The following is a 13,168-nucleotide window of genomic DNA, read 5'->3' as shown; positions in this document are numbered from 1 at the left end:
CCCAGCGGTGAAATTCTGTGGTTGCAGAAGCAGCAGGAAGTGACAGAACAGTGATTCTGAACCTGAATCAGGTTTTATTGGCCGACTATGCTTACACTACAAGGAATCTGAATCCGGTTTTTAATCACTCTCGGTTCATACGGAAGAAACACATTTTAAAAAGTAGAGGAAAATTTTCAGAAAAATACTTATATAAAAGGATCTGAATGAATGGTAATACATTTGGTGTGTTTCGACAGACTATTAGCAAAAAAAGCTCAAACTGGAACTATTATGCTCCTTTTTACACAAGTTAATATACGTCTCCGAGGTCCCCAAAACATGTTTTCACTCATATTAGATCTACAAGGCCTAATTTAAAAATCTGTTCCTTTGGTTGCCATGCTCCAAGCTTGTGGGACACCGCACTGCGCACCTGGGCATTTTTTCTGCATTTTAACATTGGAAAATAAAATAAATACATCTACAACAAAAACACAGCAGATGGGATGGAGCAGGTGGACATATAAAGAACCCTGTGATGAGCTGACGTGAGTTTGTGCAGAAAGTAGAAAAAAAACGTTGAAAACAGAGCTGTTGGAAGACTCAGCGTTCCGCTTACAGCGATTACTTTGTCATTAGCTTACCTCATTTCTTGACACTTTGGCCACATCTAATATTAACATACGGCATTGTAACATTATATACATGACAGAAAATAAGGAAAAGTAATAAGTACCCATTAATAGTCTGGAAAAAATGAAATCTAACTTTAAAGGAAGGGGTGTCTGTCTGTATGTCCTTCGATTATCTCAACAACCGTCATCTGATCTACATGTAGTTAACACTTGGTGGGTGTATTGCTGGGGACCCAAGTACGTGCAGTATTGAATTTGGTGCAATTTGGACCCGCGACATGTGTCATATTAATAAACAACATGCGCCCACTCAGCTCTGTGCAGCAGTGGGACGGGGCTTCAGGGCTCTGTGACTGAGAAAGATGGACAGCCAGCAGGGTTAGCAGATCAAGCAGGCTTCACGTTCTGGCTCGGATTAAATGTCTTAGAAAGTCATACATTTTCAACGGGTATGTATTAGTACAATATGGAGTAAAGTAAAAAATAAAATAAAGATAAAAATTGCCAAATATGCACAAATAGCCGAAAAATACAAATCAGAAATAGTGAAAAATATACACAGACTATACAAATGTGATTCTATGCACAGGATACGTTATTGGTATGGGTAAATAGGGTATAGATTATAATGACAAATGCAAATAACTAATAATATACAGTAGTATAATTATAAATGAAACAGATAAAGATAGATATGTTGAACATACACGGTGGGTGAATGAATGCAGGTATGGAGTGAGTGATATGGGACACATATTACTGGTTTGAGGAAACCTATTGAGCTCATTACCGTCATCACCGCAAAATTATATATATATATATATATATATATATATATATATATAACTCCTGTCACTTTCTTGTAAAAGTTACAGGAGGATATGAAATATAAACACAATAATCATTGTTTAGTTATCATCATTGACTGTCTTCCATCCTATGTTCAAGAATTCTGGAGAAACTTTTCATTTGCTCCACTGAGACCCTGACTCACTGATGACTTGGCCCAATTACAGCCTGATTGCACGAGTCGGAACGAATTTGATTGGCCCACAGTCCCGCGCCGACACAGCTTTGCATCGTTTCTGTCGGATGGTCCACAATCGGCCCGAGCACATTAGGCCGAGTAGGGCCGGAGTACGAGCGGCTTTTGGGCCTAGTACAGGCCGTGTATCGTCTGCATACGAGCTTAGTAGGGGCCTTGTATGGGCTGTGTATGGGCCAAGTATTAAACCCAAACCCGAAACTCGCCGGGATAAAAAGGTGAATAAAAAAAATCGTAATCCTTAAAAAAACATTCTACCCTTCTTTGCGGTTTTGAGCTTGTGTTCTTCCCTCCCCCTTATATGTAGATTTGGACAAATCTATACATTAAGAATAATTTGATTCTAATTTAATATCTCAATATTATTGGTATCACCCCCCCTTCGACACTTCAGCTTTGTGCGCCATGCGTGAGGGGGAGGGACAGTCCATTAAACATTTGGGGGATTTGTTTTGTGTGTGGTCAATCATTATCAATTATGTCTAGGGCTGTCCCTGACTCAGAATTTGTCATTCAAACCGGATTCAGCTGTTCAATGCAAATATGAACGATCGGGGCACACAGAGGCTGGGTTCACATCCAGATGCGGACGATTCACACATATAAAAATATATTTATGATTTCCCTTATCTATAATTCCTCATTGAAATGTTATCCATGTGCATTTTTGTAAGCTCACGTTTTGTCCTGGTTTTGTTAATGCACACTGACATGTAAAAAAATAAAATATAAAAGTTATCTATCAATATAGTACTTTAAATGCATCCAGATGATTTCTGTGTTGCTTTTTCAGCACTGCATTGTTTAAGTTCTACCACCAGAGAGCACAGTCATCCTATTAGTATATTACAGAACTAGGTAACTGGCAGTCAACATGAGGCTTCCCTCGGTAAGGATTATATCAAGTGCATTGATGTACATTGATAAACCAACATCAAAACATTAAACTGTCACAAAGATTTATATGATTCCTTGTAGATTGCTTTTTTATTTTTTTTTTAGTGCCTACAACACCATGTTTGTATGGTTTACCACTGAATGCATTATTAACTATTCTAATCCATCCTGTTTAAGTTACACAGGAATAGAGAAGGAAATTCCACAGATTAGTCCAAACAAGCATCCATTTAGCTGTTCAAACTAAAGCACTTGAACAGGAAGCCTAACTTGAAGTGGTTAGTCAGGCGGCTGCATACAGGAAGTGTGTGTGTGTGTGTGTGTGTGTGTGTGTGTGTGTGTGTGTGTGTGTGTGTGTGTGTGTGTGTGTGTGTGTGTGTGTGTGTGTGTGTGTGTGTGTGTGTGTGTGTGTCTGTGTGTGTGTGTGTGTGTGTGTGTGTGTCTGTGTGTCTGTGAGCTCTGGTTCGTTGGTCTGATCACTTTGCTCGTCACCTTTTTCAATTAAACCCAAGAAGGAGTACGTTTTTAAAATGGCCCATGTAAAGGACCACTCTTTCCTCAAACTGGACGACTTGGCCAATCGGCTCTTCCAGCGATATCGGAAGGGAAACCAGGAGCAGAAAGGGCAGGAGAGTGAGGGGCCGCGTGTCTCAGAATTCACCGTCATTTGGGATAAATTGAGTAAGTGAGATGTTGGAAATAGACGTGTTCAATCATCTGCAATCTGTCGCTGGCAGATTGACACAGTTTTCTTGAATTAAGATACAGGGGTTGGTTTGAGCATTGTGTGTGTTTGGTAGTGTAGTCTTTGTAAAACATCTGTGTCTTTGTGCGGTCTTTTACAGTATTGATTTTAGAAGCTGGTCTGCCTGCTCCAAATGTTCATATTTGTTTTGAAGGAAGTACATATCGTCACAGGTTTTAAGTTCCCTCTGATGCAATAGTTGAATTTCACCCCTGGGAACAACTGTTATTAAACAAATTGACCACAGTAGTTTGGCGGAAACTGTCAATATTTACTGTCAAACGATAACTTACCGTGCACCTTTGGCACCACAGTCACTTGTCTTAGTTGTAAATATTTGTGTCCTTTGACTTTCGGTGTGCTGTTTCTTCAGGTTGTTAACGTGTTCTCTGTGTTCCCTTTTTGTCACTCTTTTTTTCTTCCTGTGTCACAGACATTTCACCCCCAACCCTAACCAATGTTTTCGCAATAGTTTAGAGAGAAATGTATTCAAGTATGGTAAGAATTAAGCCGAAAGTTAACAGTACTTCTCGAATTGATCTCCAATATGTATATGTAATCTATAGTAACTGTAGGGAACTAAAATGTTAGTCTTGTGAAAGTTTCCTCATACTAATATATTGTTAAATTGACATTCTTCATAACTAACAACTATATGTGTTTAATATATGTGCCAAGCCCAAAAATAAGTTTAAATGTTGTCTTATTCAATGTAATTTTGTTGTTTGGTACATGTAATCCACTTGAATTTCTTATGTTTTTGTTTTTTAGCACTTCATAAACTTTCTTTCTTCTCTTTCTTCTCTTTATCATTTCCATCCGTGTGGGTCAATGTTCCTGCAAACCCTTGGTGAACTGTAGAGACTTTTGGTACGCTCATCTTTCCACACGCCGTCTTAAGTCACAGAGACCGGTGCTCGCCTTGATTTACCACCAAACATTGGTCTTTCAGGCCTATAACCTACTTTCACTCGAAACATTCGGGCAGAGATAACAAAATTATATACAGCAGTGTAAATTTGACCGACAACTGCACGATAGCAATTGGTTTCCAGTTGCCTGCATTGCCCTGTGACTGTGGACGGCTCTTGTCTGCCGTGATTTCCACCCTGCACCGTCTTTCTACTGCCTGCACCATAGAGCCAGTCATGTAGTGTGGTTTGGTCTTTCTTTCCGCCTATTTTTATTCTTCTTTTCCCTTTGACTCTTTTGAAAGGGATGCAGAATTGTCTCTCTGTGAATTAGGCCTTTCCTGTTATGTCCACGAGAGCCCTTTGCATCACTTAATCCATCTTGCCTGGTGTTTGGTTTAAAATGTGGTTAATTCTATAGAATTGAAAAGTTGTGTTTTTTTGTTTTTTTTCTTATATTGTCAAGTACAAGTCTACTATCTCCCTGTTACTTGGCATTGACTTTAGCTTGTGTGTATGTTAGTGTACGGATGCCTTCCCTGAATGTTTTACCTCCTTATTACCTCAGTACATCCCATGGGTGTCTCGATATACTCTTTATTGTGTCCTGTTTCTGTTTCTTTTTACAGTGAAAGAGTTCTTGGCAAAAGCTAAGGAAGACTTTTTAAGGAAATGGGAGTGTCCACCACAGGTAATGAAGCAACATCCTCTAACTTTGAGTCAGTTTGTGAGATTCTTTTTTTTTTTTTTAAACACCTTAGATGGCTCCACAGTCACTATTATACTTCTTGAGTATGATGATCATTATTTCGTTGCATGACAGATGCGCTTTATTTACTTGTGTAGTGTGTTTTAAAATCATTATAGATTTATGTTTCTGTTCATATCCCCTGAACAGAAGATCCCTGTTTAACTAATTATATTTTCTACGTTCAAAGAAAATTTGAGCTAGATGGCCCACATGCCTTTGCACAGAAACTGGAGATCTTTTTGTGACAGTTTGCTGTTTTACTTGAACTGATAACGTGTTTCCTCAGAGCACAACTTGCCTGGACGATTTTGATAGGCTCAAAACGCTGGGAACCGGCTCTTTTGGGCGGGTGATGCTGGTCAAGCATAAAGGGACAGATCAGTTCTATGCCATGAAGATCCTGGATAAACAAAAGGTACACAGCAGTTTTGATGCAGCCATGGTTTTTTCAGCAGATGCAGCACTGGCCTGTGATACTATATCTGATCTTTTCAAACGGCTGGGGCTGAATGTTGTGCGTCTCTCAAAAGGAAATGGAAAGTTCTCTCTTGTGTCAGATACGATGTACGTGACATCCTCAAGTTCACACTCTCTGCAAACCCTGAAGTGAAACTTGTAATGAGTAACAAACTGTATGGAAGCAGTTACACTTCCAGGATGAGCACGTAAAGTAGGAGTGGAGCTCAATCATAGTACCGGCAAAGTACAAATAGTGGGTTGTCGCAAATATTTTCTACAAATATTTCAAAAAATATTTGTTTATGGAAAGGGCAAAAAAAAAAACATTCTGAAAGATGGTGAGTCCGATCTGAACCGTGGCGCTAGGCTGCAAAGACGAGAAACTGAAACACGTCCAGTCTCTACGGAGACAGGTCTTTTTATTCTTGAATTGTATTCTTCTTCATCTTAAAAATGCCACTCGGACCCTAGATGTGTCTTTTATAGTTAGGGGAGCGGTGCCGCAACATCGAGCGCAGTCGCTTCACTTGCCTGCCGGCCGCCCCAGAGAGGGAGCGAGCGGACAGGGAGCAGTAGAACGGGTGGCGGACGTTACTTCTCCGGAGGCAGAGGGTGTTGGACAGTTTTAAAATGATCACACTGATTTAATAACATTGGGTTAGGGTTATTGCGTCCGGGGACGGGGGCTTTGTCCCGAGTGAGTTCGGGAGGGGCAGGGAGACGGGGAGGTGGAAACCGAAGCGCTGGAAAAAAACGAAACCGATTCAGATTTTACGTCCGTTGCCGACAGTTTGTCCCAACGATCGCATCTACACTGGACATTATGTACTAACCCTAACCCCTACGTACTGTCTCTGTAGCAGTCTAATGTGGGAACAGACTCCATACGGAACTTCTCCAATGTGTGAAGGACTACCTACCACCTTTGCCGGATATTTATTATCCAGCAATCTCGGGATTCCATGTGGGAAAGGGGCTTTAGTGCGTGTATGTGATGTTTTCATTTGTTGTCTGCTATAGAAGAATGACAGTTCTTGGAACTTTCAAAGTTCACTCTTTGTTCCCTGATTTGCTGACTTTGGTGACATTTGATTTGGTGACTAATTCAGCTCTATTCAGCTCTCGTTTGTTTGCCAGAAGCCCCACAACACAGCACTGCACTGACGGGGTTTCTAAAGTCATAGAGTTCAAGAGTTCTTCACGATACATCCTAATTTTTTTGTTTTTACTCGTGCATTGCTTTGCCAGGTGGTGAAGCTCAAGCAAATAGAGCACACTTTAAATGAGAAGCGAATACTGCAGGCGGTCTCCTTCCCGTTCCTTGTCAGATTGGAGTACTCATTCAAGGTAAACGTCGCCATCCTCTCTCCAAGTCACTTTGTTAACACCTTGAGAAGTAATAAAAAGAAGACTTTAAAGTCATGGCCGACGGGAGAGGGAGACAAAACATTCCTGAATTGAACTGATGCTTGTAGCCCGAAAGAATGCCAATCGCCACCTAGTCAGCGGCCTTTATTTTCCCTTTGTGTTAAAATATCTAGCTTTGTTCCCCCAGGACAACTCGAATCTCTACATGGTGATGGAGTACGTCCCCGGAGGAGAGATGTTCTCACATCTCCGGCGCATCGGGAGGTTCAGGTACGGTCTCTTTTCGTTCTGCGAATACTTTCTCAATCACTCGCTCCTGAGAGAATGCAGAAACATTGTTAGACATAAGGAATATGTACAGTGCATCTGGAAAGTATTCACACCCCTTCACTTTCCCCACATTTTGTTATGTAAGAGCCTTATTCCAAATTGGATTAAATTCATTTTTTTCCTCATCAATCTACACACAATACCCCATGATGAAAAGCGAAAAATAATTTTTTGAAATTTTTGCAAATGTATGAAAAATAGAAAAACTGAAATATCGCATGTACATATGTATTCACACCCTTTACTCAGTACTTTGTTGAAGCAACTTTGGCAGCGATGACAGCCTCCAGTCTTCTCTGGAATGATGCTACAAGCTTGGCACACCTGTATTTGGGGTATTTCTCCCATTCTTCTCTGCACATCCTCTCAAGCTCTGTCAGGTTAGATGGGGAGCATCGCTACACAATTATTTTCAGGTATGTCAAGAGATGTTCAAGTCTGGGCTCTGGCTGGGCCACTCAAGGACATTCACAGACTTGTCCACGAAGCCACTCCTTTCGTTGTCTTGGCTGTGTGCTTAGGGTCGTTGTCCTGTTGGAAGGTAAACCTTCGCCCCAGTCTGAGGTCCTGAGCGCTCTGGAGCAGGTTTTCGTCAAGGATCACTCCGTACTTTGCTCTGTTCATCTTTCCCTCGATCCTGACTAGTCTCCCAGTTCCTGCTGCTGAAAAACATCCCAACAGCATGATGCTGCCACCACCGTGCGTCACCGTAGGGATGGTATTAGCCAGGTGACGAGAGGTGCCTGGTTTCCTCCAGACGTGACGCTTGGCATTCAGGCCAAAGAGTTCAATCTTGGTTTCATCAGACCAGAGAATCTTGTTCCTCATGGTCTGAGAGTCCTTAAGGTGCCTTCTGGCAAACTCCAAGCGGGCTGTCAAGTGCCTTTTACTGAGTAGAGGCTTCTGTCTGGCCACTCTACCATAACGGCCTGATTGGTGGAGTGCTGCAGAGATGGTTGTCCTTCTGGAAGGTTCTCCTTCTCCACAGAGGAAAACTGGAGCTCTGTCAGAGTGACCATCAGGTTCCTGGTCACCTCCCTGACCAAGGCTCTTCTCCCCCGATTGCTCAGTTTGGCTGGGTGGCCAGCTCTAGGAAGAGTGCTGGTGGTTCCAAACTTCATCCATTTACGAATGATGGAGACCACTGTGCTCTTCGGGACCTTCAATGCTGCAGAATTTTTTTTGTACCCTTCCCTAGATCTGTGCCTTGATGAAATCGTGTCTCGGAGGTCTACAGACAATTCCTTTGACTTCATGGCTTGGTTTCTGCTCTGACATGCACTGTCAACAGTGGGACCTTATAGAGAGGTGTGTGGCTTTCCAAATCATGTCCAATCAATTGAATGTACTACAGGTGGACTCCAATCAAGTTGTAGAAACATCCCAAGGATGGTCAGTGCCAACAGGATGCTCCTGAGCTCAATTTTGAGTGTCATAGCAAAGGGTGTGAATACATATGTACATGTGATATTTCAGTTCTTTATTTTTAATACATTTGCAGAAAATTCTAAAAAAAACTTTTTTGCCTCGTCATTATGAAGTGTTGTGTGTAGATTGACGAGGAAAAAAAAAAGGAATTTAATCAATTTTGGAATAAGGCTGTAACATAACAAAATGTAGGGAAAGTGAAGGGGTGTGAATACTTTCCTGATGCACTGTACATGAATGTCTTAACATCTTTTTTTGCATTTTAAATATTTGACAGTTGTTTTGGTGGAGAGTCACTTTGTATACGTCCTGGTTGACACTTCTTCCTTCTTTCAGTGAGCACCATGCACGGTTTTATGCAGCTCAGATAGTGCTCACCTTTGAGTACCTCCACTCGCTAGACCTAATCTACAGGGACCTAAAGCCTGAAAACCTGCTCATAGATCAGCATGGCTACATCCAGGTATGTAGTCAACACAAATTTTAAAACATGTAAAATGAATCCATAAGTCAGAAAACCACAAGACATAATGTATTTAAGTCTATATAGTATAGTTTGTTTTTTGTCCTGTGGTACTGGTGTGCTGCCATTACTCTTTGTTGGAGGAGAGTGAATGCCGGTTGCTTTTGTTCCGGCAACCCCTTTTTATCCGGTGCCTCTGAGCAAGGCTCTTAAAGCCAAGGGAAACCGTATCTGAAATCTTATAAATGGAAGCCTACGGTGTCCAATGAGCTGTCCAATGAAGCAGAAATGTCAACACTTTTAAAGGTGTTGGGGTGCTATGAACGGCTATACCCGCCTTGTAACCATTGTTTTAAAACACTGAGTAATTTTTATATGCAAATCAGCAAAGGTTGAGGATTTCACCTTGACCCAATGTGTCGTTTTTCTTCCTTAATTGTGACGGCTATGGTTTGGTCTAACTCAGGTCACAGACTTTGGCTTTGCCAAGAGGGTAAAAGGCAGAACCTGGACTTTATGTGGAACTCCTGAGTACCTGGCTCCAGAAATCATCCTAAGCAAGGTGCGCTCCTCATTCCTGCAAGTTGTCACGTAGACAGCTGGTACAATTCATCTTGCCCATACGCCCTGAACAAATGAATAAATTACACATTTTAAATGGAAAAAAAAATACTTTTTTAAGTATAGGGTTGTGATATTCAAATTTGAAACAATACTATATCTGTGCGATATAATTACCAGCGAACCACTATCATTAGCTATGTTGCGAGAGTGATGGTTGTGGGGGGTTGATACATTTACTTACGAATAGGATCATTCTTCAGATTACAAATTTGGAATTTTTAATTCATTCATAGAATTTTTTTTTTTTTTTTAAAGATAAATATACATGAAACTTGAAAAGTGTGCACTTTAGTTGGCAATCCCTTTTATGTTGAGAAATTGGTTAAGAAACTAGATTTCCTAATGATGGTGAGGATGTTTGATAAATTGACTTTTGCTGATATTTGCGTTGTTCCCTCAGGGCTACAACAAAGCTGTGGACTGGTGGGCGTTGGGTGTGCTCATCTATGAGATGGCTGCCGGATACCCTCCCTTCTTCGCTGATCAGCCCATTCAGATCTACGAAAAAATAGTTTCCGGCAAGGTACACGAGGATCCCCATGAGCAGAAAATATTTAATAAACAATTTCGGTCATGAACCATTTCCATTCAACTAACTGAGTTCTTTCCAGGACTGTGTAAGATGGTTTTATTGCTTAAATTGTTGTTGTTGTTGTTGTTCCCCTTTCCAGGTACGATTCCCCTCTCACTTTAGCTCCGATCTGAAAGATCTGCTGAGGAACCTACTCCAGGTGGATCTCACAAAGAGATTTGGCAACCTGAAAAACGGAGTCAACGACATTAAAAACCACAAATGGTTCTCAACAACAGACTGGATTGCCATCTATGAAAGAAAGGCAGGTTGCTTTTATTTATTTATTTGTTTGTTGGTTTATTTTGAGAGAATTCAAAGCTTTTTCGTGTGAATTTGGTTTGTTTTGATTCAGGTTTTTATCCAATTGAAGTGTCTTAAAGTTTCACCGCTTTTTCTATTTATTTATTTATTAATTTATTTATTTGTTTATTTATTTTAATTTATTTGTGTCAATGGAAATCTTTTTCAGGAATTAGATCAAAAGTAATAATTATTCATAGGTAGTGTGTTATCAATTTAAACTAAACAGTTAATAATACACTGAATAATATGTACTCGATAATCGCTTACTATTATAGCTATAATAATTTTCAACAAAGCGATGGACAGACTGACTCCTCCTACATTGTCTCCGACTGATTCAAAGAAGTCTCCTATCTCCTTGATTGTCTCCTGCTGTGTCCTAGCTCCTACACTGTCCCTTAGCTCCTACACTGTCCCCTATCTCCTTGATTGTCTCCTGCTGTGTTACACCGAGGTAGCACACTTTTAGAATTTACTAGGAGTTGTTCCATTTTTTAAGTAACTGTTCTTTTGCTGAGAAAGTGTTGATCTGAATTTCCTATTTCCTGACTTCACATTGTTTCATTTTTCAAGGTTGAGGCTCCCTTTATGCCAAAGTGCAGAGGACCGGGTGACACAAGCAATTTCGACGACTACGAAGAGGAGGATATTCGGGTCTCTGAAACAGAAAAGTGCGCAAAAGAGTTTGCCGAATTCTAGTGAGTGGGCATCACTCCCACCGGGGCTCACGTGCATCAGGATATTTTTGCACTCTGTTAAGGGTGAAGGTGGAGCTGAGACCATCATGTGTTGAAAAGAATTGCCTAGTCCCTTCATTCCACAAAGCCGAATGAGGTCCTTCTTGCCATGATTCTCCTTGTGTGCGGTTAGCACTAACTTATACACAGGCACATTATGCAGACACCCCTCGTGCTGCAACACAAAAATACTAGACCACCCTCTCTTTATCTTTTTTTTTTTCCTCTTTTGTTTTGTTTTGTCTTTGTTTTTTGTTGTTGTTGTTTTTTTTGTTTGTTTTTTGTTTGTTTTTTTATGTTCGCAGCTATGTAGACTTCCCCTTTGTCCTCATCTTATTTCAGTTCGATTGATTATTTGCAAAGCAAGACAAAAAAACAATTAATTGCCCTTTTTTTTTTTTTAAGTGGCACAAAGAGTGATTGATTGTATTAGCTGGTATTGCACATTTTGTGATTTAGGTTTTGGGGAAAATGAAAGGGGGATTTTGATCCTAGTTCCTGCCAGTGAGTCTTCCCACTTCCTGTCTGTTACATGCCTGATTGTGTTTTAGGGTTCAATTCAAGTTTATTGGCCCAGTCTATAATCGTAAACATTTTGCTGTCCTTAATAAGTAGAACCTTGTCTTTGTGCATATAGAGTATACATATATCAAGACATAAGATTTTATGACACCTTGTGTTTTTTTTTCTTTTTTATTTATTTCATTTTCTATGTTATTAAAGCATGACCAAAACCTAAACAAACAAATGGCAGTTAGAAAAAGGATGCGTGCGGCAGCGCTAAATATTTAGTCTCTTTAATCCTCAGGCATTTATTTCTAACACAGAGGACGCAGAGGGACGAGCCCGATTATGAAGAAGCAGAATATTTTTCTTTTGCGTTTTTTTTTTTTTTTTTTTTTTTTTTTTTTTTTATTGTAGTTTATTTTCCCCATATTTTGTTACATCTGTCGCTTTTCCATATTCGGCAGAAAAGTAAGATAATAAAAAATAAAAACAGCAGGATGTATTTTTCAGGTACATGAGGTGAATAAATTAAGAGAGCATCAGGAAGGCATTTTGAAAACATTTTTCACAAGGTCAGCTTATTACTTCAAAGGTACAATGTGGTGGTAGTGAAGCAGTGTTGGTTTCCTGAACACACTTTCCTCAAAGTTGTTCCTCACGTTTGTTTGTCAACGCTAAATGACTTTATCAAAGCACTCACGATACATGATCCGTCTTTGCTCCTGCATGGTTGTCCTCATCTGTTATTTTTTGGTACACGAGTGATAAACTAGCTACTATCTCCATAAGAAGGTGTTTGGCTCCTAGTAAGTAACATCAAGTAAGTAACAGCCTCATTGTTCTTTTCCTAAAGAGTAGTCACAGAAAAAAACTGAAAGGTCACCCTTTTAAAGCATCTCTAGTTCCGAGCCATTTCCGTCCATGCATTTTTTATTTTATTTTTTATTATTATTTTTTTTTTAATGCAAAATTGCTTGAACTGTGTTTCCTATGTCAGGGAAATGGACATGTTGCAGAGACACTTGTATTAGGAATCCAATTAGACATCAAGGCATTTTACGAATGAAAGCTACTTCTGTGTTACTTGGCAGTGCTTTTCAGATCATGCTTCAATTGGAAAACAAAATAGTTTCCCAGTTTGGAAATATGTCTTTATCCGTTGTCAGAAGCATAGCTTGATTTGCTGTGCACCTACTGTCCCGTCTTGTGTGATAAGTCACTTAGATAGCATTTTTAACTGCATTTCAAATTATCTTTAGGGACAAAAGAAAGGGCACGATTACCTGACTTCCTCAGGTTGGTGACTCTGAATTCTAGGGCCCCTGGTGGCCGAAGCACCGTCTTCCTCTTCCGACTAGATTTTTGGAACGACCACAGAGGCTTTGTCCAGGTTAGACCCACCGGTATGA

The 13,168-nt window shown here is 40.2% G+C and overlaps 1 protein-coding gene across 2 annotated transcripts in view; it reads left to right on the top strand.

Annotated features, from left to right (window-relative positions):
• Positions 1-11,251, top strand: part of prkacba (protein kinase, cAMP-dependent, catalytic, beta a) — a gene marked incomplete at its 5' end in the record, with an annotated part of 12,441 nt that extends 1,190 nt beyond the window's left edge. Inside the window, 10 exons of one of the 2 annotated variants that reach the window (XM_080013684.1) lie at positions 3,090-3,240; positions 4,845-4,906; positions 5,253-5,381; positions 6,674-6,772; positions 6,981-7,063; positions 8,888-9,014; positions 9,481-9,576; positions 10,039-10,161; positions 10,310-10,474; positions 11,089-11,251. In XM_080013684.1, coding sequence (XP_079869810.1) covers positions 3,090-3,240; positions 4,845-4,906; positions 5,253-5,381; positions 6,674-6,772; positions 6,981-7,063; positions 8,888-9,014; positions 9,481-9,576; positions 10,039-10,161; positions 10,310-10,474; positions 11,089-11,214 — 1,161 coding nt within the window. In that variant the 3' untranslated portion in view covers positions 11,215-11,251. Of the gene's footprint in view, positions 1-3,089; positions 3,241-4,844; positions 4,907-5,252; positions 5,382-6,673; positions 6,773-6,980; positions 7,064-8,887; positions 9,015-9,480; positions 9,577-10,038; positions 10,162-10,309; positions 10,475-11,088 lie in introns of those variants that run through there. The other variant, XM_080013685.1, reaches the window with a different exon arrangement.
• Positions 11,252-13,168: the final 1,917 nt, after the last annotated feature.

The sequence above is a fragment of the Zeus faber genome (genome assembly GCF_960531495.2).
Source record: "Zeus faber genome assembly, chromosome: 1".
Classification (NCBI taxonomy): Eukaryota; Metazoa; Chordata; class Actinopteri; order Zeiformes; family Zeidae; genus Zeus; species Zeus faber.
Note: the sequence above shows the minus strand (reverse complement) of the source record. Positions and strands in the feature narration are given on the sequence as shown.